This window comes from Somniosus microcephalus, unplaced genomic scaffold, assembly GCF_052327205.1.
Source record: "Somniosus microcephalus isolate GS21.2 unplaced genomic scaffold, FLI_Smic_1.0 unresolved_chr1, whole genome shotgun sequence".
NCBI lineage: Eukaryota > Metazoa > Chordata > Chondrichthyes > Squaliformes > Somniosidae > Somniosus > Somniosus microcephalus.
The window spans coordinates 12,545,104-12,571,773 of record NW_028225179.1 but is presented as its reverse complement, the minus strand read 5'-3'; the positions used below and the strand labels follow the sequence as shown (position 1 = coordinate 12,571,773).

General features: G+C 49.0%; 1 protein-coding gene and 1 long non-coding RNA gene across 4 annotated transcripts in view; one reads left to right on the top strand and one right to left on the bottom strand.

Annotated features, from left to right (window-relative positions):
• The window catches only part of LOC147093456 (uncharacterized), a 59,931-nt gene extending 47,741 nt beyond the window's left edge, over window positions 1–12,190 (bottom strand). The window contains exons 1-2 of one of the 3 annotated variants that reach the window (XR_015074710.1): window positions 12,043–12,190; window positions 10,327–10,485 (exon numbers count right to left, since the gene is read on the bottom strand). This is a non-coding gene — a long non-coding RNA (uncharacterized LOC147093456). The other 2 variants (XR_015074709.1, XR_015074711.1) reach the window with 2 other exon arrangements.
• LOC147093453 (uncharacterized) overlaps window positions 11,629–26,670 on the top strand; it is a 290,098-nt gene continuing 275,056 nt past the window's right edge. The window contains exon 1 of the mRNA XM_085974330.1: window positions 11,629–12,030. Within this exon, the coding sequence (XP_085830456.1) occupies window positions 11,936–12,030 (95 nt within the window). The 5' untranslated portion in view covers window positions 11,629–11,935. The remainder of the gene's footprint in view (window positions 12,031–26,670) is intronic.

The following is a 26,670-nucleotide window of genomic DNA, read 5'->3' as shown; positions in this document are numbered from 1 at the left end:
AATAGGGATACCTTACTACAGCTGTACAAGGTGCTGGTGAGACCGCATCTGGAGTATTGTGTACAGTTTTGGTCGCCCCATCTGCGGAAGGATGTTCTTGCCATGGAAAGAGTGCAGCGGCGATTCACCAGGCTGATACCTGGAATGGCGGGAATGACCTACGAGGAGAGATTGAATAGTTTGGGCTTGTACTCACTGGAGTTTAGAAGATTGAGAGGGGATCTCATCGAAACATATAAAATTATGGCAGGCCTGGACAGGCTGAATTCAGAGAGAATGTTTCCAATGGCAGGGGAGCACAGAACCAGGGGCCACAGTCTAAAAATAGCGGGCAAATCATTTCAAACAGAGATGAGGAAGAATTTCTTCACTCAAAGAGTGGTGAGCCTGTGGAATTCCCTGCCACAGAGGGCTGTGAAGGCTAATTCAATAAATATTTTCAAGAGAGAATTGGATATATTTCTGAAGGCTAAGGGGATTAAGGGTTACGGAGAAAAGGCGGGGACGGGGTACTGAACTGGTAAGATCAGCTAAGATCTCAGACGAAGATCAGCCATGATCTCATTGAATGGCGGAGCAGGCTCGAAGGGCCGAATGGCCTACTCCTGTTCCTATCTCTATGTTTATGTTTATCGTTAAAGGATGGGATAAAGACAGGAGGGAGAAATTACCTCAGCTCCAAAAATAAAGTTAAAAAATCAGTTTGGGTGGAGCCAAGAAACAGCAAGGGGCAGAAAACATTGGTTGGAGATGTTAAAAGGCCCCCAACTGTAGTTGTAATGTAGGGCGGCGTATAATTCAGGGAACTAGAGGTGCATGCAGCAAGGGTAATATATTAATCATGGGGGATTTGAAGCTATGTATAGATTGGGAAAAACAAATCTGCAGTAATAGTATGGGGACATCATCTGAGTCAATGGGACTCTCTCTGACCTTTCTCCCCAGTCCATCTCCAGGATCAGTGTGTATCTGAGTCAATGGAAATCTCTGACCTTTCTCCCCAGTCCATCTCCAGGACCAGTGTGTATCTGAGTCAATGGGACTCTCTGACCTTTCTCCCCAGTCCATCTCCAGGACCAGTGTGTATCTGAGTCAATGGAAATCTCTGACCTTTCTCCCCAGTCCATCTCCAGGACCAGTGTGTATCTGAGTCAATGGGACTCTCTGACCTTTCTCCCCAGTCCATCTCCAGGACCAGTGTGTATCTGAGTCAATGGGACTCTCTCTGACCTTTCTCCCCAGTCCATCTCCAGGACCAGTGTGTATCTGAGTCAATGGGACTCTCTCTGACCTTTCTCCCCAGTCCACCTCCAGGACCAGTGTGTATCTGAGTCAATGGGACTCTCTGACCTTTCTCCCCAGTCCATCTCCAGGACCAGTGTGTATCGGAGTCAATGGGACTCTCTCTGACCTTTCTCCCCAGTCCACCTCCAGGACCAGTGTGTATCGGAGTCAATGGGACTCTCTGACCTTTCTCCCCAGTCCATCTCCAGGACCAGTGTGTATTGGAGTCAATGGGACTCTCTCTGACATTTCTCCCCGGTCCATCTCCAGGACCAGTGTGTATCGGAGTCAATGGGACTCTCTCTGACCTTTCTCCCCGGTCCATTTCCAGGACCAGTGTGTATCTGAGTCAATGGGACTCTCTCTGACCTTTCTCCCCAGTCCATCTCCAGGACCAGTGTGTATCTGAGTCACTGGGGCTCTCTCTGACCTTTCTCCCCAGTCCATCTCCAGGACCAGTGTGTATCTGAGTCAATGGGACTCTCTCTGACCTTTCTCCCCAGTCCATCTCCAGGACCAGTGTGTATCTGAGTCAATGGAATTCTCTGACCTTTCTCCCCAGTCCATCTCCAGGACCAGTGAGTATCTGAGTCAATGGGACTCTCTCTGACCTTTCTCCCCAGTCCATCTCCAGGACCAGTGTGTATCTGAGTCAATGGAATTCTCTGACCTTTCTCCCCAGTCCATCTCCAGGACCAGTGTGTATCTGAGTCACTGGGACTCTCTCTGACCTTTCTCCCCAGTCCATCTCCAGGACCAGTGTGTATCTGAGTCAATGGGACTCTCTCTGACCTTTCTCCCCAGTCTATCTCCAGGACCAGTGTATATCTGAGTCAATGGGACTCTCTCTGACCTTTCTCCCCAGTCCATTTCCAGGACCAGTGTGTATCTGAGTCAATGGGACTCTCTCTGACCTTTCTCCCCAGTCCATCTCTAGGACCAGTGTGTATCTGAGTCAATGGGACTCTCTCTGACCTTTCTCCCCGGTCCATCTCCAGGACCAGTGTGTATCTGAGTCAATGGGACTCTCTGACCTTTCTCCCCAGTCCATCTCCAGGACCAGTGTGTATCTGAGTCAATGGGACTCTCTCTGACCTTTCTCCCCAGTCCATCTCCAGGACCAGTGTGTATCTGAGTCAATGGGACTCTCTCTGACCTTTCTCCCCAGTCTATCTCCAGGACCAGTGTATATCTGAGTCAATGGGACTCTCTCTGACCTTTCTCCCCAGTCCATTTCCAGGACCAGTGTGTATCTGAGTCAATGGGACTCTCTCTGACCTTTCTCCCCAGTCCATCTCTAGGACCAGTGTGTATCTGAGTCAATGGGACTCTCTCTGACCTTTCTCCCCGGTCCATCTCCAGGACCAGTGTGTATCTGAGTCAATGGGACTCTCTGACCTTTCTCCCCAGTCCATCTCCAGGACCAGTGTGTATCTGAGTCAATGGGACTCTCTCTGACCTTTCTCCCCAGTCCATCTCCAGGACCAGTGTGTATCTGAGTCAATGGGACTCTCTCTGACCTTTCTCCCCAGTCCACCTCCAGGACCAGTGTGTATCTGAGTCAATGGGACTCTCTCTGACCTTTCTCCCCAGTCCATCTCCAGGACCAGTGTGTACCTGAGTCAATGGGACTCTCTCTGGCATTTCTCCCCAGTCCATCTCCAGGACTAGTGTGTATCTGAGTCAATGGCACTCTCTCTGACCTTTCTCCCCAGTCCATCTCCAGGACCAGTGTGTATCTGAGTCAACGGGACTCTCGGACCTTTCTCCCCAGTCCATCTCCAGGACCAGTGTGTATCTGAATCAATGGGACTCTCTCTGACCTTTCTCCCCAGTCCATCTCCAGGACCAGTGTATATCTGAGTCAATGGGACTCTCTCTGACCTTTCTCCCCAGTCCATCTCTGGGACCAGTGTGTATCTGAGTCAATGGGACTCTCTCTGACCTTTCTCCCCAGTCCATCTCCAGGACCAGTGTGTATCTGAGTCAATGGGACTCTCTCTGACCTTTCTCCCCAGTCCATCTCCATGACCAGTGTGTATCCGAGTCAATGGGACTCTCTCTGACCATTCTCCCCAGTCCATCTCCAGGACCAGTGTGTATCTGAGTCAATGGGACTCTCTCTGACCTTTCTCCCCAGTCTATCTCCAGGACCAGTGTGTATCTGAGTCAATGGGACTCTCTCTGACCTTTCTCCCCAGTCTATCTCCAGGACCAGTGTGTATCTGAGTCAATGGGACTCTCTGACCTTTCTCCCCAGTCTATCTCCAGGACCAGTGTGTATCTGAGTCAATGGGACTCTCTCTGACCTTTCTCCCCGGTCTATCTCCAGGACCAGTGTGTATCTGAGTCAATGGGACTCTCTCTGACCTTTCTCCCCAGTCCATCTCCAGGACCAGTGTGTATCTGAGTCAATGGGACTCTCTCTGACCTTTCTCCCCAGTCCATCTCCAGGACCAGTGTGTATCTGAGTCAATGGGACTCCCTCTGACCTTTCTCCCCAGTTAATCTCCAGGACCAGTGTGTATTTGAGTCAATGGGACTCTCTCTGACCTTTCTCCCCAGTCTATCTCCAGGACCAGTGTGTATCTGAGTCAATGGGACTCACTCTGACCTTTCTCCCCAGTCCATCTCCAGGACCAGTGTGTATCTGAGTCAATGTGACTCTCTCTGACCTTTCTCCCCAGTCCATCTCCAGGACCAGTGTGTATCTGAGTCAATGTGACTCTCTCTGACCTTTCTCCCCAGTCTATCTCCAGGACCAGTGTGTATCTGAGTCAATGGGACTCTCTCTGACCTTTCTCCCCAGTCCATCTCCAGGACCAGTGTGTATCTGAGTCAATGGGACTCTCTGACCTTTCTCCCCAGTCCATCTCCAGGACCAGTGTGTATCTGAGTCAATGGGACTCTATGACCTTTCTCCCCAGTCCATCTCCAGGACCAGTGTGTATCTGAGTCAACGGGACTCTCGGACCTTTCTCCCCAGTCCATCTCCAGGACCAGTGTGTATCTGAGTCAATGGGACTCTCTCTGACCTTTCTCCCCAGTCTATCTCCAGGACCAGTGTGTATCTGAGTCAATGGGACTCTCTCTGACCTTTCTCCCCGGTCCATCTCCAGGACCAGTGTGTATCTGAGTCAATGGGACTCTCTCTGACCTTTCTCCCCAGTCCATCTCCAGGACCAGTGTGTATCTGAGTCAATGGGACTCTCTCTGACCTTTCTCCAAGGTCCATCTCCAGGACCAGTGTGTATCTGAGTCAATGGGACTCTCTCTGGCCTTTCTCCCCAGTCCATCTCTAGGACCAGTGTGTATCTGAGTCAATGGGACACTCTGACCTTTCTCCCCAGTCCATCTCCAGGACCAGTGTGTATCTGAGTCAATGGGACTCTCTGACCTTTCTCCCCAGTCCATCTCCAGGACCAGTGTGTATCTGAGTCAATGGGAGTCTCTCTGACCTTTCTCCCCAGTCCATCTCCAGGACCACTGTGTATCTGAGTCAATGAGACTCTCTGACCTTTCTCCCCAGTCCATCTCCAGGACCAGTGTATATCTGAGGCAATGGGACTCTCTCTGACCTTTCTCCCCAGTCCATCTCCAGGACCAGTGTGTATCTGAGTCAATGGGACTTTCTCTGACCTTTCTCCCCAGTCCATCTCCAGGACCAGTGTGTATCTGAGTCAATGGGACTCTCTGACCTTTCTCCCCAGTCCATCTCCAGGACCAGTGTGTATCTGAGTCAATGGGACTCTCTCTGACCTTTCTCCCCAGTCCATCTCCAGGACCAGTGTGTATCTGAGTCAATGGGACTCTCTCTGACCTTTCTCACCAGTCTATCTCCAGGACCAGTGTGTATCTGAGTCAATGAGACTCTCTCTGACCTTTCTCCCCAGTCCATCTCCAGGACCAGTGTGTATCTGAGTCAATGGGACTCTCTCTGACCTTTCTCCCCAGTCTATCCCCAGGACCAGTGTGTATCTGAGTCAATGGGACTCTCTCTGACCTTTCTCCCCAGTCCATCTCCAGGACCAGTGTGTATCTGAGTCAATGGGACTCTCTCTGACCTTTCTCCCCAGTCCATCTCCAGGACCAGTGTGTATCTGAGTCAATGGGACTCCCTCTGACCTTTCTCCCCAGTCCATCTCCAGGACCAGTGTGTATCTGAGTCAATGGGACTCTCTCTGACCTTTCTCCCCAGTCCATCTCCAGGACCAGTGTGTATCTGAGTCACTGGGACTCTCTGACCTTTCTCCCCAGTCCATCTCCAGGACCAATGTGTATCTGAGTCAATGGGACTCTCTCTGACTTTTCTCCCCAGTCCATCTCCAGGACCAGTGTGTATCTGAGTCAATGGGACTTTCTCTGACCTTTCTCCCCAGTCCATCTCCAGGACCAGTGTATATCAGAGCGTTGGCGGGAATCTCGAGTGGCAGAGCGGGGCTATACAAGGCCCCAGAGACCAGGTAAGGCCTCAGAGCGTCGGCGGGAAACTCGAGCGGCAGAGCGGGGCTATAAAAGGCCCCAGAGACCAGGTAAGGCATACCAAGCTCCAGTCTGGGAACTCGGAGGGAAGGAGAGAGGTAAAAATTAATCCAAGTGTGACGTCACCAGAAAGCGGGTAAGTGATTGGTTGGTAAGTATTTCTCTTTTTTTTTAAGCTTAAACTCTGGTTTATAGTTTCTAAGGTGCGATATTCATCATCTAGAATCAGAGCAGAGGGTATTTAAAAATAATATTAATAAATGTAATTAATTACATAGAATGGGAGATCAGGTGATGTGTTGCTGCTGCAATATGTGGGAGCTGGTGGACACCATTGATGCTCACGGTGATCACATTTGCAGTAAGTGTTGGCTGCTCGAGGAATTCCGGCTCCGTGTTGAAGAGCTGGAGTCCGAGCTTCAAACACTGAGACACATCAGGGACGGGGAGAGTTACCTGGACTCTGTATCAGGAGGTAGTCACACCAATTAGATTAATTAATTCAGATGTAGTCCGTGGCCAGGGACTAGAAGTGAGGCAGGTATGGGGATCCAGGAGGTAGTGTTGGAGGAGCCGCAGCCCTTGCTCTTGTCCAACAGGTTTGAGGCTCTTACTCCCTGTGAGGATGGGAACAGGGACTGCGGGGAGGATGAGCAACCTGGCCACAGCACCGTGGAGCGGGGGGCCATTCAAGTGGGGGGATTTAAAAGAAATGTTGTAGTGGTAGGGGATAGTATTGTTAGGGGGATAGATAGAGTTCTTTGCAGCCGAGAGCGAGAGTCCCGAAGGCTGTGTTGCCTGCCCGGTGCCAGGGTTAAGGACATCACCTCTGGGCTAGAGAGAAACTTGGAGTGGGAGGGGGAGGATCCAGTTGCCGTGGTCCATGTTGGTACCAACGACATAGATAGGACAAGGAAGGAGGTTCTGCTGAGGGAGTTTGAGCAGCTAGGGGCCAAATTAAAAAGCAGAACCACAAGGGTAATAATCTCTGGATTACTACCTGAGCCACGTGCAAATTTGGCTAGGGTAAATAAAATTAGAGAGTTAAATGCGTGGCTCAAAGACTGGTGTGGGAGAAATGGGTTTTGCTTCCTGGGACACTGGCATCAGTACTGGGACAGGAGAGAGCTGTTCCGTTGGGACGGACTTCACTTGGCCAGTGCTGGGACTAGAATCCTGGCGAATCGAATAACTAGGGCTGTAGAGAGGGCTTTAAACTAATTAGTGGGGGGGAGGTTTTAAGAGAGCGAAAAATAAAAATGACAGTGGAGAAGGCAATAGAGCAAGGTAGCAGTGGGGGAATTAAAAACCAGAGCGTGTCAGGAAGGGACAGAATGAATAATGATAAAGGTAAAGTAGTAAAAGGGGTAAAAGCAGGAATAAATTGTCAGAAAACATATTTGAAAGTTCTTTATCTGAATGCACTCAGCATTCGTAACAAAATTGACGAGTTGACGGTGCAAATAACTACACATGGGTATGATCTGGTGGCCATTACGGAAGCATGGCTGCAAGATAATCATGACTGGGAACTAAACATACAAGGGTATTTGACAATTAGGAAGGACAGACAGGAAGGAAAGGGAGGTGGGGTTGCTATGTTAATCAAGGATGGAATCACTGCAATAGTCAGAAATTATATTGGGTCAAAGGATCAGGATAGTGAAACAGTTTGGGTGGAGATAAGGAATAATAAGGGGAAAAAGTCACTAGTGGGCGTAGTCTATAGGCCTCCTAACAGTTGCAACTCTGTTGGTCGGAGTATAAATCAGGAAATAGTTGGGGCTTGTAATAAGGGAACAGCTATAATCATGGGGGATTTTAACTTTCATATTGACTGGACTAATCAAATTGGGCATGGCAGCATTGAGGAAGAGTTCATAGAGTGTATTAGAGACGGGTTCCTTGAGCAGTATGTAACTGAACCAACCAGGGGGCAGGCAATCTTAGATCTGGTCCTGTGTAATGAGACAGGATTAATAAAAAATGTCCTAGTAAAGGATCCCCTTGGACTGAGTGACCATAATATGGTTGAATTCCAAATTCAGTTTGAGGGTGAGAGAGTTGGAACTCAAACCAGCGTGCTAAGCTTAAATAAAGAAGACTATGAAGGTATGAGAGTAGAATTGACTAAAGTGGACTGGGAAAACAGATTAAAGTGTAAGACGGTACAAGAGCAGTGGTCTACATTCAAGGAGACATTTCACATCTTTCAAGATAAATATATTCCACTGAGGAAAAAGGGGAGTAAAAGAAAAGACAGCCATCCGTGGCTTAGTAAAGTAATAAAGGATAGTATCCGACTGAAAACAAGGGCATATAAAGTAGCCAAATCTAGTGGGAGGATAGAAGATTGGGAAGCATTTAAAAGCCAGCAAACAATAACTAGAAGGTTAATTAAGAAAGGGAAGATAAATTATGAAAGTAAACTAGCAAAAAATATAAAAACAGATAGCAAGAGTTTCTACAGCTATATAAAAAGAAAAAGGGTGGCTAAAGTGAACGTTGGTCCCTTAGAGGATGGGACCGGGAAACTACTGGTGGGGAACATGGAGATGGCAAAGACGCTAAACAAAGATTTTGTATCAGTCTTTACAGTAGAGGACACTAAAAATATCCCAACGCTGGACAAACAGGGGGCAATGGGGGGGGAGGAGCTAAAGACGATTAAAATCACTAAGGAGATGGTACTCAGTAAAATAATGGGACTTAAGGCGGATAAATCCCCCGGACCTGATGGCCTACATCCTAGGGTCTTGAGAGAAGTGGCGGTAGGGATTGTGGATGCATTGGTGATCATTTTCCAGAACTCCCTGGACTCAGGAAAGGTCCCGGCAGATTGGAAAACTGCTAATGTAACACCCTTATTTAAGGAGGGAAGTAGACAAAAAGCTGGAAACTATAGACCAGTTAGCCTAACATCTGTGGTTGGCAAAATGTTGGAGTCCATTATTAAGGAAACAGTAACAGAGCATTTGGATAAACATAATTTAATAGGACAGAGTCAGCATGGTTTTACGAAGGGGAAGTCATGTTTGACAAATTTGCTCAAATTCTTTGAGGATGTAACATACAGGGTGGATAAAGGGGAACCAGTGGATGTAGTGTATTTGGACTTCCAAAAGGCATTTGACAAGGTTCCACACAAAAGATTACTGATCAAGATAAAAAAATCACGGGATTGGGGGTAATATATTGGCATGGGTGGAAGATTGGCTATCTAACAGAAAACAAAGAGTTGGGATAAATGGTTCGTTCTCGGGCTGGCAATCAGTAACTAGTGGTGTTCTGCAGGGGTCAGTGCTGGGACCCCAACTCTTTACAATCTATATTAACGATTTGGAGGAAGGGACCGAGTGCAACATATCCAAGTTTGCCGACTATACAAAGATGGGGGGGAAAGCAGTGAGTGAGGCGGACATAAAAAACCTGCAAAAGGACATAGACAGGCTAAGTGAGTGGGCAGAGATTTGGCAGATGCAATATAATGTTGGAAAGTGTGAGGTTATGCACTTTGGCAGAAAAAATCAAAGAGCAAGTTATTATCTAAATGGAGAGAAACTGCAAAGTACTACAGTACAAAGGGATCTGGGGGTCCTGGTGCATGAAACACAAAAAGTTAGTATGCAGGTGCAGCAGGTGATCAGGAAGGCCAATGGAATCTTGGCTTTTATTGCAAGGGGGATGGAGTATAAAAACAGGGAAGTCTTGCTGCAGTTATACAGGGTATTGGTGAGGCCACACCTGGAATACTGCGTGCAGTTTTGGTTTCCATATTTAAGAAAAGATATACTTGCTCTTGAGGCGGTTCAGAGAAGGTTCACTCGGTTGATTCCGGAGATGAGGGGATTGACTTATGAGGAAAGGTTGAGTAGATTGGGACTCTACTCATTGGAGTTCAGAAGAATGAGAGGCGATCTTATCGAAACATATAAGATTGTGAGGGGGCTTGATCGCGTGGATGCAGTGAGGATGTTTCCACTGATGGGTGAGACTAGAACTAGGGGGCATAATCTTAGAATAAGGGGCTGCCCTTTCAAAACTGAGATGAGGAGAAACTTCTTCACTGAGAGGGTAGTAAATCTATGGAATTTGCTACCTCAGAGAGCTGTGGAAGCTGCGACATTAAATAAATTTCAAACGGAGATAGACATTTTCCTAGCAGATAAGGGAATTAGAGGTTACGGGGAGAGGGCAGGGAAGTGGACGTGAGTCTAGGTTCGGATCAGCCATGATCCTATTGAATGGCGGAGCAGGCCCGAGGGGCCATATGGCCTACTCCTGCTTCTTATGTTCTTAATAGGACTCTCTCTGACCTTTCTCCCCAGTCCATCTCCAGGACCAGTGTGTATCTGAGTCAATGAGACTCTCTCTGACCTTTCTCCCCAGTCCATCTCCAGGGCCAGTGCGTATCTGAGTCAATGGGACTCTCTCTGACCTTTCTTCCCAGTCCATCTCCAGGACCAGTGTGTATCTGGGACAATGAGACTCTCTCTGACCTTTCTCCCCAGTCCATCTCCAAGACCAGTGTGTATCTGAGTCAATGGGACTTTCTCTTACCTTGCTCCCCAGTCGGTCTCTGGAAGCTCTTTGAATCGGAAGGGTTGGTGCTCACAATCCTGTGCTGGTTAACCGGCTGTTGTTCCTCAGTCGACAATCCCTGTTTACTTTGAGCTGAGCACCTTCGTCAATCACACCATCATTCACCGGGAGATCTAACTGTGGCAAAGCAGAAAATAAGAACAACATTGAAAGCGTGAAATAATGTAATGTAGACATTTAATCTGCTTACTAATAATCCAATGTGAAGGCGGAGTATTTGTTTGATTTTGTGCCTTTGCTCAGATCCCCAGTTGCGGGGCTGTGTGTTTAGTTTGGGGATTTTCCCTCAGATCCCCAGTTGCGGGGCTGTGTGTTTAATTTGGAGATTTTCCTCAGATCCCCAGTTGCGGGGCTGTGTGTTTAGTTTGGAGATTTTCCTCAGATCCCCAGTTGCAGGGCTGTGTGTTTAGTTTGGGGGATTTTCCTCAGATCCCCAGTTGCGGGGCTGTGTGTTTAGTTTGGGGATTTTCCTCAGATCCCCAGTTGCGGGGCTGTGTGTTTAGTTTGGAGATTTTCCTCAGATCCCCAGTTGCGGGGCTGTGTGTTTAGTTTGGAGATTTTCCTCAGATCCCCAGTTGCGGGGCTGTGTGTTTAGTTTGGAGATTTTACTCACAGTAAATTTCCGGCCTCCTGAGACTCCCCCATTCTCACTGCTCTGGGCGGAAATGCGCCATTTTCTGTGCGGAGTTACTGCCCGGAGTGGTGACCCTGTGAAACTCGGGGCTGAGCAGCCGCTGTCGGGCCGGGTGCTGAATGGAGCGGAGTTCCCTCAGTCACAGAGCGCCAGCCTAGAACCAGCGCTGTGACCCTCCCTCCCTCGCTGTGATCTAAACTCGGGGCTGAGCAGCCGCTGTCGGACCGAGTTCCCTCAATCACAGAGCGGGCCCTGTAACCCGGGCAACCAGCCTGTGTCTGACCCTCACTCACCGATCAACCCGCGCCGCCCGGCCCAGCACACAGCAGGGGAGAGGCACTGCGCCTGCGCCGGAGGGCAGGGGAGCGGCACTGCACCTGCGCGGGAGAGGGAGAAAGGGAGCGGCAATGCGCCTGCGCCGGAGGGCAGGGGAGCGTTACTGCGCCTGCGCGGGAGAGGAAAGGGAGCGGCACTGCGGCTGCGCGGTAGAGCTGTGTCGCACGAACGCATCAATGTCGCTCCCACTGCTAGGAGAACTACATCGGAACATATACAGGCCCAGGTTAACGGCAGCCATCTTTGTAAAGGAGGGAGGAAAGTTCAGTGCGACGTCACCATATGCCTGAAGCAAAGAGCCTTGTGTCCAATGCGGGGAATAAAAGCCCACAGCCTCCCCGGGCCCTGAACACGGGACTGGAGAAACTCGCTGCCCTGCGGATCAGACAATCAGCCGGCGCTAGTCCCGCCCCTCGGGCTCCCCGATTGGTTGGAGGATCCGCCGCCGGTTCGCTCCTCCAGCCCCGCCCACTGGGTGCCGCTAGTCCCGCCCTCGGGCTCCCCGATTGGTTGGAGGACCCGCCGCGGGCTCGCTCCCTATTGGTCGGAAGCACCCGTCAATCAGGCCGAGGACCCGCGTCACATGTTTATGAGACGATGACGTCAGTGGGGCCGCCGGCCCCGGTCACGTGTCTGAGAGTCCGCGAGGCTGAATCCGCTCCGTTCGCTTTCCGGGACCCTAAAACTACCAGGTTTGTGTTTACCGTCATTTATTTCCCCGTCCTTCTCCACTCGTCCGTCTAACTGAGAAAACTCGCTTTCGGCCCGTCATTCCGACTCTTCAACCGTTAACGACCGTCACCCAGAGTTTCGCCCCCGAGCATGCGCACTAGCAGCTGGTCCTGGGACTCTGCCCCTGAGCATGTGCACTAGCAGCTGGTCCTGGGACTCTGCCCCCTGAGCATGCGCACTAGCAGCTGGTCCTGGGACTCTGCCCCTGAGCATGTGCACTAGCAGCTGGTCCTGGGACTCTGCCCCCTGAGCATGCCCACTAGCAGCTGGTCCTGGGACTCTGCCCCCTGAGCATGCCCACTAGCAGCTGGTCCTGGGACTCTGCCCCTGAGCATGCGCACTAGCAGCTGGTCCTGGGACTCTGCCTCTGAGCATGCCCACTAGCAGCTGGTCCTGGGACTCTGCCCCCTGAGCATGCGCACTAGCAGCTGGTCCTGGGACTCTGCCCCCTGAGCTTGCCCACTAGCAGCTGGTCCTGGGACACTGCCCCTGAGCATGCCCACTAGCAGCTGGTCCTGGGACTCTGCCCCTGAGCATGCCCACTAGCAGCTGGTACTGGGACTCTGCCCCTGAGCATGCCCACTAGCAGCTGGTCCTGGGACTCTGACCCTGAGCATGCGCACTAGCAGCTGGTCCTGGGACTCTGCCCCTGAGCATGCGCACTAGCAGCTGGCCCTGCGACTCTGCCCCTGAGCATGCGCACTAGCAGCTGGTCCTGCGATTCTGCCCCTGAGCATGCCCACTAGCAGCTGGTTCTGGGACTCTGCCCCTGAGCATGCCCACTAGCAGCTGGTCCTGGGACTCTGCCCCTGAGCATGCGCACTAGCAGCTGGTGCTGGGACTCTGGGCCCCTGAGCATGCCCACTAGCAGCTGGTCCTGGGACTCTGACCCTGAGCATGCGCACGAGCAGCTGGTCCTGGGACTCTGCCCCCTGAGCATGCGCACTAGCAGCTGGTCCTGGGACTCTGCCCCCCTGAGCATGCGCACTAGCAGCTGGTCCTGGGACTCTGCCCCTGAGCATGCGCACTACCAGCTGGTCCTGGGACTCTGCCCCTGAGCATGCCCACTAGCAGCTGGTCCTGGGACTCTGCCCCTGAGCATGCGCACTAGCAGCTGGTCCTGGGACTCTGCCCCTGAGCATGCCCACTAGTAGCTGGTCCTGGGACTCTGGGCCCCTGAGCATGTGCACTAGCAGCTGGTCCTGGGACTCTGCTGCCCCTGAGCATGCGCACTAGCAGCTGGTCCTGGGACTCTGCCCCTGAGCATGCCCACTAGCAGCTGGTCCTGGGACTCTGCCCCTGAGCATGCCCACTAGCAGCTGGTCCTGGGACTCTGGGCCCCTGAGCATGTGCACTAGCAGCTGGTCCTGGGACTCCGCTGCCCCTGAGCATGCGCACTAGCAGCTGGTCCTGGGACTCTGCCCCTGAGCATGCCCACTAGCAGCTGGCCCTGGGACTCTGCCCCTGAGCATGCGCACTAGCAGCTGGTCCTGGGACTCTGCTGTCCCTGTGCATGCCCACTAGCAGCTGGTTCTGGGACTCTGCCCCTGAGCATGCCCACTAGCAGCTGGTCCTGGGACTCTGCCCCTGAGCATGCGCACTCGCAGCTGGTCCTGGGGCTCCGCTGCCCCTGAGCATGCCCATTAGCAGCTGGTCCTGGGACACTGCCCCTGAGCATGCCCACTAGCAGCTGGTCCTGGGACTCTGCCCCTGAGCATGCCCACTAGCAGCTGGTCCTGGGACACTGCCCCTGAGCATGCGCACTCGCAGCTGGTCCTGGGACTCTGCCCCTGAGCATGCCCACTAGCAGCTGGTCCTGGGACTCTGCCCCTGAGCATGCCCACTAGCAGCTGGTTCTGGGACTCTGGGCCCCTGAGCATGCGCACTAGCAGCTGGTCCTGGGACTCTGCCCCTGAGCATGCCCACTAGCAGCTGGTCCTGGGACTCTGGGCCCCTGAGCATGCCCACTAGCAGCTGGTCCTGGGACTCCGCTGCCCCTGAGCATGCGCACTAGCAGCTGGTCCTGGGACTCTGCCCCTGAGCATGCCCACTAGCAGCTGGTCCTGGGACTCTGCCCCTGAGCATGCCCACTAGCAGTTGGTCCTGGGACTCTGGGCCCCTGAGCATGTGCACTTGCAGCTGGTCCTGGGACTCCGCTGCCCCTGAGCATGTGCGTTCTAAACCCCAACAAGCATGCTGACATTGAGGTGCTCAGAGAGGAATCTGTCATTTGCCTTTGATCAATAACCCTCATGTTCTTGAGGACCTCCATCAGGCTGGCCCTCATCCTTCGCTGCTTCAGTGCAAAGAAAAGCCGCAAACTTCTCCAATCTCTGTTACTAACTGCTCTTTGGAACTGAGGAGACTGAGGGAGACTTGATTGAGGTGTATAAAGTTATGAGGGGCCTGGATAGAGTGGGTAGGAAGGACCTATTTTCCTTAGCAGCGAGGTCAATAACCAGGGCCCATAGATTTAAAGTAATTGGTAAAAGGATTACAGGGGGGTTGAGGAGAACTTTTTTCACTCAGAGCGTGGTCGGGGTCTGGAACTTTCTGCCTGAAAGGGTGGTAGAGGCAGAAACCCTCATCTCAGTTAAAAAGTACTTGGATATGAACATGAAGTGCTGTCACCTGCAGGGCTACGGGCCAAGAGCTGGAAAGTGAGATTAGGCTGGAAAGCTGTTTTTTGGCCGGCTCAGGCACAATGGGCCGAATGGCCTCCTTCTGTGCCCTAAATTTCTGTGATTCTATGATAACCCCTCCATTGCTCGACAGTCTGGGTCAAAATGGAGTGAAAAAGAAAAACAAAGAACTTAAAGAAAAGAAAGACTTGCATTTATATAGCGCCTTTCACGTCCATCGCACGTCCCAAAGCGCTTTACAGCCAATGAAGTGGAGTCACTGTTGTAATGTAGCAAAAGTGGCAGCCAATTAGCGCACAGCAATATCCCACAAACAGCAATTCCAAAATTCTATAGATTATGGAACAGTTCCTGCAGATTGGAGGGTGGCAAATGTAACCTCACTATTAGCCTAACATCAGTAGTAGGGAAAGTGCTAGACTCGAGTATAAAGGATGTGATAACACGACACTTAGAAAATATCAACGGGATTAGACCGAGTCAACATGGATTGATGAAAGGGAAATCGAGTTTGACAAACCGACTGGAGTTTTTTGAGGATGTAACTGGTAGAATAGATAAGGGAGAACCAGTGGATGTGGTGTATTTGGATTTTCAGAAGGCCTTTGATTAAAGTCCCACATCAGAGGTTTGTGTGCAAAATTAAAGCTCATGGGATTGGGGGTAATATACTGGCATGGATTAAAAATTGGTTAACAGACAGGAAACAGAGAACAGGAATAAATGGGTCTTTTTCTGGGTGGCAGGTGGTGACTAGTGGGGTACCGCAGGGATCAGTGCTTGGGCCCCAGCTATTCACAATATAGATCAATGATTTGGATGAGAGAACCAAATGTAATATTTCCAAGTTTGCTGACGACACGAAACTAGGTGGGATTGTGAGTTGTGAGGAGGATGCAAAGAGGCTTCAAGGCGATTTAGACAAGTTGAGTGAGCGGGCAAATACATGGCAGATGCAGTATAACGTGGATAAATGTGAAGTTCTCCACTTCGGTAGAAAAAACAGAAAGGCAGAGTATTATTTAAATGGTGATAGATTGGGAAATGTTGATGTACAAAGGGACCTGGGTGTCCTTGTGCACCAGTCACTGAAAGCACACATGCAGGTGCAGCAAGCAGTTAGGAAGGCAAATGGTATGCTGGCCTTCATTGCAAGAGGATTTGAGTACAGGAGCAAGGATGTCTTACTGCAGTTATACAGGGCCTTGGTGAGACCACACCTGGAGTACTGTGTGCAGTTTTGGTCTCCTTACCAAAGAAAGGATATACTTGCCACAGAGGGAGTGCAGCGAAGGTTCACCAGACTGATTCCTGCAATGGCAGGGCTGTCGTATGAGGAGAGATTGGGTCGACTAGGCCTGTATTCACTGGAGTTTAGAAGAATGAGAGGGGATCTCATTGAAGCGTATAAATTTCTGACAGGGCTAGTCTGGGTGCAGGGAGGATGTTTTCCCTGGCTGGGGGTTTAGAACAAGGGGTCACAGTCTCAGGATATGGGGTCGGCTATTTAGGACTGAGATGAGGAGAAATTTCTTCACTCAGAGGGTGGTGAACCTGTGGAATTCTCTGCCACAGCAGGCTGTGGAGGCCAAGTCACTGAATATATTTAAGAAGGTAGATAGATAGATTTCTAGACACAAAAGGCATCAAGGGGTATGGGGAGAGAGCGGGAATATGGTATTGAGATAGAGGATCAGCCATGATCATATTGAATGGTGGAGCAGGCTCGAAGGGCCGAATGGCCTACTCCTGCTCCTATTTTTCTATGTTTTGATGCAACGTAATAATGACTAGATAATCTGTTTTTTTTTTAGTGATGTTGATATTGGCCAGGACACCGGGGATAATTCCCCTAATCTTCTTCGAAATAGTGCCCTGGGATCATTTACGTCCACCCGAGAGAGCAGCCGAGGCCTCGGTTTAACGTCTGATCTGAAAGACGGCACCTCCGACAGTGCCGCACTCCCTCAGCACTGCACTGGAGTGTCAGCCTGGATTTTTGGGCTCAAGTCTCTGGAGTGGGACTTGAACCCACAACCTCTGACTCAGAGGCGAGGGTGCATTTACTCGCCGCCCTTCACGACCCCAGGATGCCCATAACACTTCAGGGCCAATTCATTGATTTTGAATTGCTGTCGCTGTTGTAATGTAGGGAAAGGTGCCAGCCAATTTATACTCGGGGACCCTCCGTTATTCCTTCCCCTGGCTTCCCTCAGAATCCTCGGATGGAAACCATCATGTCCCTGGGATTTGTTCCCCCTCCGTTTGAGGAACGTCTTCAGTCCCGTATCTTGTAGCTTTTAAAAGCTCTTTAGAATAATTTGTCCGTGACTACACTGTTGTGGAGTATTTTAAACCAACACTCGACACAAGGTTTTAGATCGATAGTCAAGTTGTCTTTATTGCACTGGTGGGGAAACAGTCTGCTCTGTCTTAGCCAGACCTTTCCAAATTGGTACAGCAAACACTACATTTTTATACATTACAATACACATGTCAAAATTCATTCCTGCCACCCGATTGGACCTTGGCCCGCATGCACCTTCACTGATTGGTTGCCTGTGCTGTGTTACATTAAAGCACCACCTTTAATATCGTCCGTTATCCCACAAGCTGTTGTTGCACCCATGACCTTTGTTTATGCCAGATGGGTCTCATCAACATTGTACTTCTGACTCATTGTCCTCCTTTCCTGCCTCTCTCGGCCTCTTTCATTGGTTTACTTCCCTGCCAGAACAGAACTTACATCCTCTTCGGTCTCATGGTTTCCACATCCGACTATGTTATCAACTTAGAAAAAGCTTACTACTGCAAAAGGCCCATTAGATTATTGTCTTTATTACACCATTCAGTGAAACTGCCAGCGATGTCAGTTTAACTCTTTCCCCACTGCAATCCCCCCTTTTGGTACTTGGCCCTTGCCCAAGTTAAACCACATGTAGAAGCATCGCTGTGCCTCCTGCCCCATGCGGTGATCAGGCGCTGGTTCGGGAGGCCCTGCATACCCATCATATTTAGAGCAATCTTGTGTTTTCCGACTCGCTTTAGCTCTTTGTTTGGTCCGTTTCTTTTTACAAGCGGTGCATGCTGCTATTCCCCATCCTATAGCCATGACTAACTATTATCACTAATATATGAGAAATGATGCGGATCCATGGGTGTATGTTGACATTCACTCCCCAATCCCACAGCTTCTCATACCACGGGACGTCCTGTAGCTCTACCTCGATGTCCCTTTTGTCGAAATCTCGACTCTCAATGGGACTCTGAAACGATCAGCTCCGGTAGATGTTCTTTTTTAATAAATTTTTACTTGTTGCAAGGAGAGCGTCCCGCTCAGTCAAAGGCTAGCAGAGACTCTCCAGAATTACAGATTAACAACACATTTATACAGTAAAGTAAACAGGTTATGGTTTCGTCATGTGTCTTTCAAGTCAGACAAAGGGACAAAGAATTCTTCAATCCTTAACTAAGTTTCTACATATTTCTAAAGTCTGGCGTAGCGAAAGACTATTGATAATACAATGGGTAGTTATTTATTCTAGACTATTTAATTAAGACCATCAGTATTGAATGGAATGTAGATACTTCATACAGTATGTTTCTTCTGTTATCTGGTGGTCAAGCCTCTGGCCAGGTGGCTTGCGTAAGGTTCCCTTTACTCGTGTAAATGGTCTTTGTTTGCAACGCAGATAAGCAACAGTTTACAGTGTTTAGTCAAGGTTAATATGTTTAAGGAAGGAATAGAAGACATTTCTGCAGAGGCTTCTGGGAGGACCGGGACTCCATTTTGTTTGTCAAAAAGGGGCACATGTAACTATATTCAGCTTTAAAAGGTACATTTCCACACTTTCTAACTCCCCAAGATCCCTTTGCAGCACTATGTACTGTTTCACCATCTTACTTAAATCCTCTTTCATTTCTTGCAGATCCTCTTGCAGGCGGGGTTTATTGGGGCCCTGACTGGTCTTCATAATTAACCAACTCGTCCTTTAGACTATCTGACACATTTAGTTTTATCTCCTCCTTTGAATGTACATACACCAATCTGGTGTGTCCAATTGTCACAGGGACCTTTGGCGTAAAGCAAAAGTTAGGCATTGTGATTGCACATACAAGGTTACTATATTGGTACTCAGTCTCTGTGGTGGCTATACAATACTCCCCTTCACCTCTATATCTCGAGCGGGTGTGATGGTGATCAACATGTGATAATTCCAACACACATCCCTCTGTCTTATTATAGCCGCACTCATCCTTACGGCCTTCTCCTACCGGATGTGGGCATATCGTAAGCGTGCCTTTCTCGTGGCATCCGTTTAGGGAGACTCCTCTCATAGTACCATTCTTCCTGATGGCATAGGTATCAATTGGATAGTATTGGAGGTATGTCTCGCCCCTCACTATGCCTATGTTTGTTACCTGGTACTGTGGGTATGGAGTCGTGTCTAGTCCCACCACTGGTACCATGCCTATCATTGCTGTCACTTCTGCTTTACATTTTTGTATCACGATATACTCTGGTTATCCCTTTGAGGGTACAAGCACTCCGAGGGCCTGGATTATGGCTCAGGCCATAGAGCCGTGTGCTGTTAATCCAGTCTGGTACCTCGCCTCACTGTATCTGTGCCAGATTGTGTTTTAACTGTCCGGTGATCCATTGGCCATAGGCATGACACAAGCCTCTTCCTACCCCATCTTTTGCCTGTTCCTCATCTCTATGGTTTAGTTTGTTGATAATGCTAGCATGGTCCTCTATAACCTTGATTGCCTCGAGTAATTTCCTTATCGTATGTCCTCCCAACTCTGATCCTTGTCGAACCAAACCAGTTTCCTTCTCTAAAATCTGTTGTATTACCCTTTGTAGTCGTTCCACATGGCTCTGGACTCCTTGTATATCTAGGGCATTAATGAATGATGTCCCCGTGTTTATTCCCGTGAGTATATCGGTTCCTAAGCTCCTCTTAATCCTTTGGTGGAATGCAGCATGTCCCCTGAAACTAGTGGCCCCTGTCACATCAGCAGCTTGGTTAATTACATTCTTCATCATATATGCTTACAATTCTCTAGTTTTAGTAAACCTTTCACAATATCCTGGCCATTGTAACATGGTTAAGTTCATTAGCACCGGTACAATTTTGTGTCTCCCGTTACCATACAATTGTTCTCCCTCGGTAAATAATACTAGTCCATTCATGGGCCCAGGTTTCATATCTGGACATTGTAGCATCCTCGGTTCGCTTGTCTCTTCTTTCTGTGTATTGGGAGCCGTGGATGAGACTCCGAATGTGATTGTTCCATTAAAACATGGTGCTTCTTCATCATGTACTTGTCGTGTAATGTGGGATGTCCCTTTGCTTATTTTGTGTCCCAGCAGTAATCCCACCTTCATGGTGAAGTTTCCCTGTAAATTAAGCAGAAGCCTGGTCGTCACCAGAGGTTAGTTTATCTCCGGTGTTTATTCCATTGTTCCTGTGGGATTTAAGATCAGATGGGTTATTGCTTTATCGTTTTAATTGGGTCCAATGTTTCCATCTACCCTTTCCTCTCCTATCTATACATGCGCACGTATCGCTGGTCATGATAACCTCAAATGGTCCGGTCCATCTAGGTGAGAATCCAGATCTCTCTGTCAATATTTTAACACATACCTGCTCGCCCACCTTGGGTAGGGGCTCCGAGGCCCCCTGCTTTTGTGTATTTTTATCTCTGATGTCTTGTTGTTCTTGAACTTCTTGTTTGAGCTCCTTCAATTGATTATCCAATGTTTGTACGTATTTCCTAATTTTATCTTTTAAGGGTCCTAGTCCCTCGCTACCAGATGCTACTCCTTCCGGCAGACACATTGCTCGTCCAGTCATGAGTTCAGATGGTGTCAGTCCGGTCACCCTGTGATCCTTTTTCCATGCGCCTCTCTTTGTCCACTGCTCCTGCTCCTCCATTTCAGTCTCCTATTGGATTCTTTTAATGTTCACTTCCTCTGCTGTTATTCTACCTGCTGCTCTTGCTGCCTGATCAGCTAGCATATTTCCTTTTTGTTGCTCGCTCACTATCTTGCGGTGTGCCTTTATTTTAATCACTGCTACCTCTTCTCCTTTTACCACTCCTACTAGGTCTCTCACTACCTCCTCATGCTGTATTTGTCCTCCTCCGAAGGTTACATATCCTCTCCTATTCCACGCTATCATATAATCATGCACTACCCCAAACGCATACCCACTATCGGTGTATATATTTACTCGTTTTCCCTTTGCCAATTTCAATGCTTCTGTGAGAGCCACTGGTTCTGCTACTTGAGCTGAGGTTCCCCCTTCAAGCCCTCCCTTTGCGACTGTTTCTCCGTTCTCAGATACTACTGCCCGACCGTGTGTGGCTCCCCATTTATATATCGGCGCGATCCGTCTACATAAAAGGTGTTTTGGGGATTTTCAAGGGGCGATTCTGATACGGTTCCTCTGACCTCTTCTTTGATTACTAACTGTCACTCGTGTGCCTCACCCTCTGTTAGCATTCCCTCTGTGGGGTTGACTCTGTGTTCCCTTATGATCTGGACTAATCTGTCCTTGGGTATCAATACTGCTTCCCAAGCTGCCCTCCTTCTGTCTGATACAGCCTTCATTTTGCCTGTGTTTAGCAGGTCCACACTGTGTTGTGTGTGTAATATCAGCTGTCCTGACATAGTGACGGGCTCGCATATCCGCACCACCCATGCGGCGCAGTCGAGGGCCGCCACACATCTCACCATTCCTTTAGCCACGGGGGTTTGCTGGGTGGAGCAATAGGCAATTGGCCTCATATCTCCCCCGTACTCTTGGGTGACTACAGCGTTATAGAAGTTCCCGTCTATACTATAATATATATGGAATGGTTTGACTATATTTGGCAATCCTAGTGCGGGTGCGGACGTCAGGGCTGCTTTTAATTTTGCATAAGCCTTGTCATGCTCCGATTCCCATTCTATCTTATCAGTGGCGGGTCTCCCCCTTTAACTAACCGTTAAATCGGCTCTGCTTTCCCTGCAAAGTCTGATATAAAATTCCTGCAGTAGTTAAACAGTCCCAACACTTTCCTTACTCCCCGGACGGTCACTGGCCTTGCCATGTCTTTTATGGCTGCCTTTCGTTCCTGCGGGAGTGCCTTATACCCCTGGCTAATTTCGTGCCCTAGATACTTTACTTTGGACAGTCCAACCTTTGCCTTTTTTTGCGGGGTTCAGTTTAAAGCCAGCTTTCTTAAGTGTCTGGAGGGTGGCTAGTAATACTCCCATGTATCCTTTGGCATCCTCTGATGCAATCATTATGTCATCGACATATTGGAGTAGGGCTCTCTGGTACTTTGATAGGTCTAACCCGTCAAAGGCTTGACTCAGTACACGGTGGAATATATTTGGACTGTTGTGGAACCCCTGCGGGACCCTGGTCCATGTATACTGTCTATCCCCACACAGGTTCGAATCCCGTTTGTGACGCCAATTGTTGTGGAGTATTTTAAACCAACACTCGACACAAGGTTTTAGATCGATAGTCAAGTTGTCTTTATTGCACTGGTGGGGAAACAGCCTGCTCTGTCTTAGCCAGACCTTTCCAAATTGCCACAGCAAACACTACATTTTTATACATTACAATACACATGGCCATCTCATGCACAATTCATTCCTGCCACCCGATTGGACCGTGGCCCGCATGCATCTTCACTGATTGGTTGCCCATGCCGCGTTACATTAAAGTACCGCCTTATCGGAAAAGTATATGTCAAGCTGTTGTTGCACCTCTGACCTCTGTTGGTTCCATGTCTGGCTATGTTATCTCCACTGTCAATTCAGCAACTTAGAAAAAGCTTATTACTGCAAAGTATGGTCTTTATTCCACCATTCAGTGAAACTGCCAGCGATGTCCGTTTAACTCTTTCCCCACTGCAACACTCCTCCTTGATTGCAATGTCTACATCGTCCCTCTCTTTTGTGAAAACAGACGCAAAGTATTCATTAAGAACCATATTCATGTCTTCCGCTTCCACGCACAGGTTACCTTTATAGTCCCTAATAGGCTCCACTTGTTTTCCTTGCCAATATTTTTTCATGCCCTTTCTTTGCTTTTCTTCTTTCAAATAGTGCCATAGGATCTTTGATGTCCACCTGAGAGAGCAGACGGGGCCTCGGTTTAACGTCTACTCCAAAAATCGGCACCTCCAACAGTGCAGCACTCCCTCAGCACTGCACTGGAGTGTCAGCCTAGATTTTTGTGCTCAAGTCTCTGGAGTGGAACTTGAACCCACAACTTTCTGACTCTGAGGCAAGAGTGCTACCAACTGAGCCACTGGCTGACACTAAAGAACAAGCAGTTCTGACGGGTCGGAGCGATCATAATATGATCGAATTCTTCATTAAGATGGAGAATGAAGTAGTTGACTCAGAGACTAGGGTCCTGAATTTAAATAAAGGAAACTACGATGGTATGAGGCGTGAGTTGGGTAGGATTGATTGGGGAATGTCACTCAAAGGGTTGACGGTGGATAGGCAATGGCAAACATTCAAAGATTGCATGGATGAACTATCGAATTTGTTCATCCCTGTTTGGCATAAAAATAAAACAAAGAAGGTGACTCAACTGTGGCTAACGGAAATTAGGGATAGCCCTGACAACATTCCGGCAATAGTACTGAAGACTTGTGCTCCAGAACTAGCTGCGCCCCTAGCCAAGCTGTTCCAGTACAGCTACAACACTGGCATCTACCCAACAATGTGGAAAATTGCCCAAGTATGTCCTGTCTACAAAAAGCAGGACAAATCCGACCCGGCCAATTACCGTCCCATCAGTCTACTCTCAATCATCAGCAAAGTGATGGAAGGTGTCGTCGACAGTGCTATCAAGCGGCACTTAGCAATAACCTGCTAACTGACGCCCAGTTTGGGTTCCGCCAGGGCCACTCAGCTTCTGACCTCATTACAGCCTTGGTCCAAACATGGACAAAAGAGCTGAACTCGTGAGGTGAGAGTGACTGCCCTGGACATCAAGGTAGCATTTGATCGAGTGTGGCATCAAGGAGCCCCAGCAAAACTGAAGTCAATGGGAATCAAGGGGAAAACTCTCCATTGGTTGGAATCATACCTAGCACAAAGGAAATTGGCTGTGGTTGTTGGAGGTCATTCATCTCAATCACATGACATCACTGCAGGAGTTCCTCAGGGCAGTGTCCTAGGCCCAACCATCTTCAGCTGTTTCATCAATGACCTTCCCGCCATCATAAGGTCAGAAGTGGGGATGTTCGCTGATGATTGCACACTGTTCAGCACCATTCGAGACTCATCACTGACGCAGTCCGTGTCCATATGCAGCAAGACGTGGACAACATTCAGACTTGGGCTGACAAGTGGCAAGTAACATTTGCACCACACAAGTGCCAGGCAATGACCATCTCCAACAAGCGAGACTCTAACCATCTCCCCTTGACATTCAATGGCATTACCATCGCTGAATCCCCCACTATCAACATCCTGGGGGTTACCATTAATCAGAAACTGAACTGGACCAGCCATATAAATACTGTGGCTACAAGAGCAGATCAGAGGCTGGGAATTCTGCGGCGAGTGTCTCACCTCCTGACTCCCCAAAGCCTTTCCACCATCTACAAGGCACAAGTCAGGAGTGTGATGGAATACTCTCCACTTGCCTGGATGAGTGCAGCTCCAACAACACTCAAGAAGCTCAACACCATTCAGGATAAAGCAGCCCGCTTGACTGGCACTCCATCCACCACCTTCAACATTCACTCCCCCCACCACTGGCGCACTGTGGCTGCAGTGTGTACCATCTACAAGATGCACTGCAGCAACTCGCCAAAGCTCCTTCAACAGCACCTTCCAAACCCGCGACCTCTACCACTTAGAAGGACAAGGGCAGCAGATGCATGGGAACATCACCACCTACAAGTTCCCCTCCAAGCCACACACCATCCTGACTTGGACCTGTATCACCGTTCCCTCACTGTCGCTGGGCCAAAATCCTGGAACTCCCTTCCTAACCGCATTGTAGGTGTACCTACACCGTATGGACTGCAGCGGTTCAAGAAAGCGGCTCACCACCATCTTCTCAAGGGCAATTAGATATGGGCACTAAATGCAGGCCTAGCCAGCGACGCCCACATCCCATCAATGAATTTTAAAAAAGCATAAGGTCCAAGGAGAGGACATATAAATTGGCCAGAAAAAGCAGTAAACCTGAGGATTGGGAGCAGTTTAAGATTCAGCAAAGGAGGACAAAGGGATTAATTAAGAGGGGGAAAATAGAGTATGAGAGTAAGCTTGCAGGGAACATAAAAACTGACTGTAAAAGCTTTTATAGATATGTGAAGAGAAAAAGATTGGTGAAGTCAAGCGTAGGTCCCTTGCAGTCAGAATCAGGGGAATTTATAATGGGGAACAAAGAAATGGCTGACCAATTAACGACATACTTTGGTTCTGTCTTCACAAAGGAGGACACAAATAACTTCCCAGAGAGGTCGGGAACATAGGGTCTAATGAGAGGGAGGAACTGAATGAAATCAGTATTTGTAGGGAAATGGTGTTAGGAAAATTGACGGAATTGAAGGCCGATAAATCCCCAGGGCCTGATAATCTACATACAGGGTACTTAAGGAAGTGGCCCTAGAAATAGTAGATGCATTGCTGGTCATCTTCCAAAATTCAATAGACTCTGGAACAGTACCCATGGATTGGAGGGTAGCTAATGTTGCCCCACTATTCAAAAAAGGTGGTAGAGAGAAAATGGGGAATTACAGACCGGTAAGCCTGACATCGGTAGTGGGGAAAATGCTGGAGTCCATTATAAAAGATGAAATAGCAAAGCACTTGGAAAACAGTGACAGGATCGGACGAAGTCAACATGGATTTACAAAAGGTAAAACGTGCTTGACTAATCTACTGGAATTTTTTGAGGATGTAACTGGTAAAATAGATAAGGGAGAACCAGTGGATGTGGTGTATTTGGATTTTCAGAAGGCTTTCGATAAGGTCCCACATAAGAGATTAGCATGTAAAGTTAAGGCACATGGGATTGGGTGCAAGGTATTGTCTTGGATAGGGAACTGGTTGGCAGACAGAAAGCAAAGAGTTGGAATAAACGGGTCTTTTTCTGAGTGGCAAGCAGTGACTCGTGGGGTACCGCAGGGATCGGTCCTAGGACCCCAGCTATTCACAATATATATTAATGATCTAGATGAGGGAACTAAATGTAATATCTGCAGGTTTACAGACGACACAAAGCTGGGTGGGCGTGTGTGCTGTGAGGAGGATGCCGAGAAACTCCAGTATGATTTGGACAGGTTGGGTGATTGGACAGAAGCATGGCAGATGCAATATAATGTGGATAAATGCGAGGTTATCCACTTTGGTGTCAAAAATAGGAAGGCAGATTATTATCTGAATGGCAATAGATTGGGAGAAGGGGAAGTGCAATGAGACCTGGGTGTCCTTGTGCACCAGTTGCTGAAGGTAAGCATGCAGGTGCAGCAGGTGGTTAAGGCAAATGGCCTTCGTAGCGAGAGGGTTCGAGTATAGGAACAAGGATATCTTGCTGCAGTTGTACAGGGCCTTGGTGAGACCACATCTTGAGCATTGTGTGCAGTTTTGGTCACCTTATCTGAGGAAGGATGTTCTTGCCATGGAGGGAGTGCAGCGAAGGTTCACCAACCTGATACTTGGGATGGCAGGAATGACGTATGAGGAGAGATTGGGTCGATTGGGCTTATACTTGCTGGAGTTTAGAAGATTGAGAGGGGATCTCATTGAAACTTATAAAATTCTAACAGGACTAGACAGACTAGATGCAGGAAGGATGTTCCCGATGGTGGGGGAGTCCAGAACCAGGGGTCACAGTCTAAGGATAAGGGGTAAGCCATTTAGGACAGAGATGAGGAGGAATTTCTTCACCCAGAGAGTGGTAAACCTGTGGAATTCTCTAC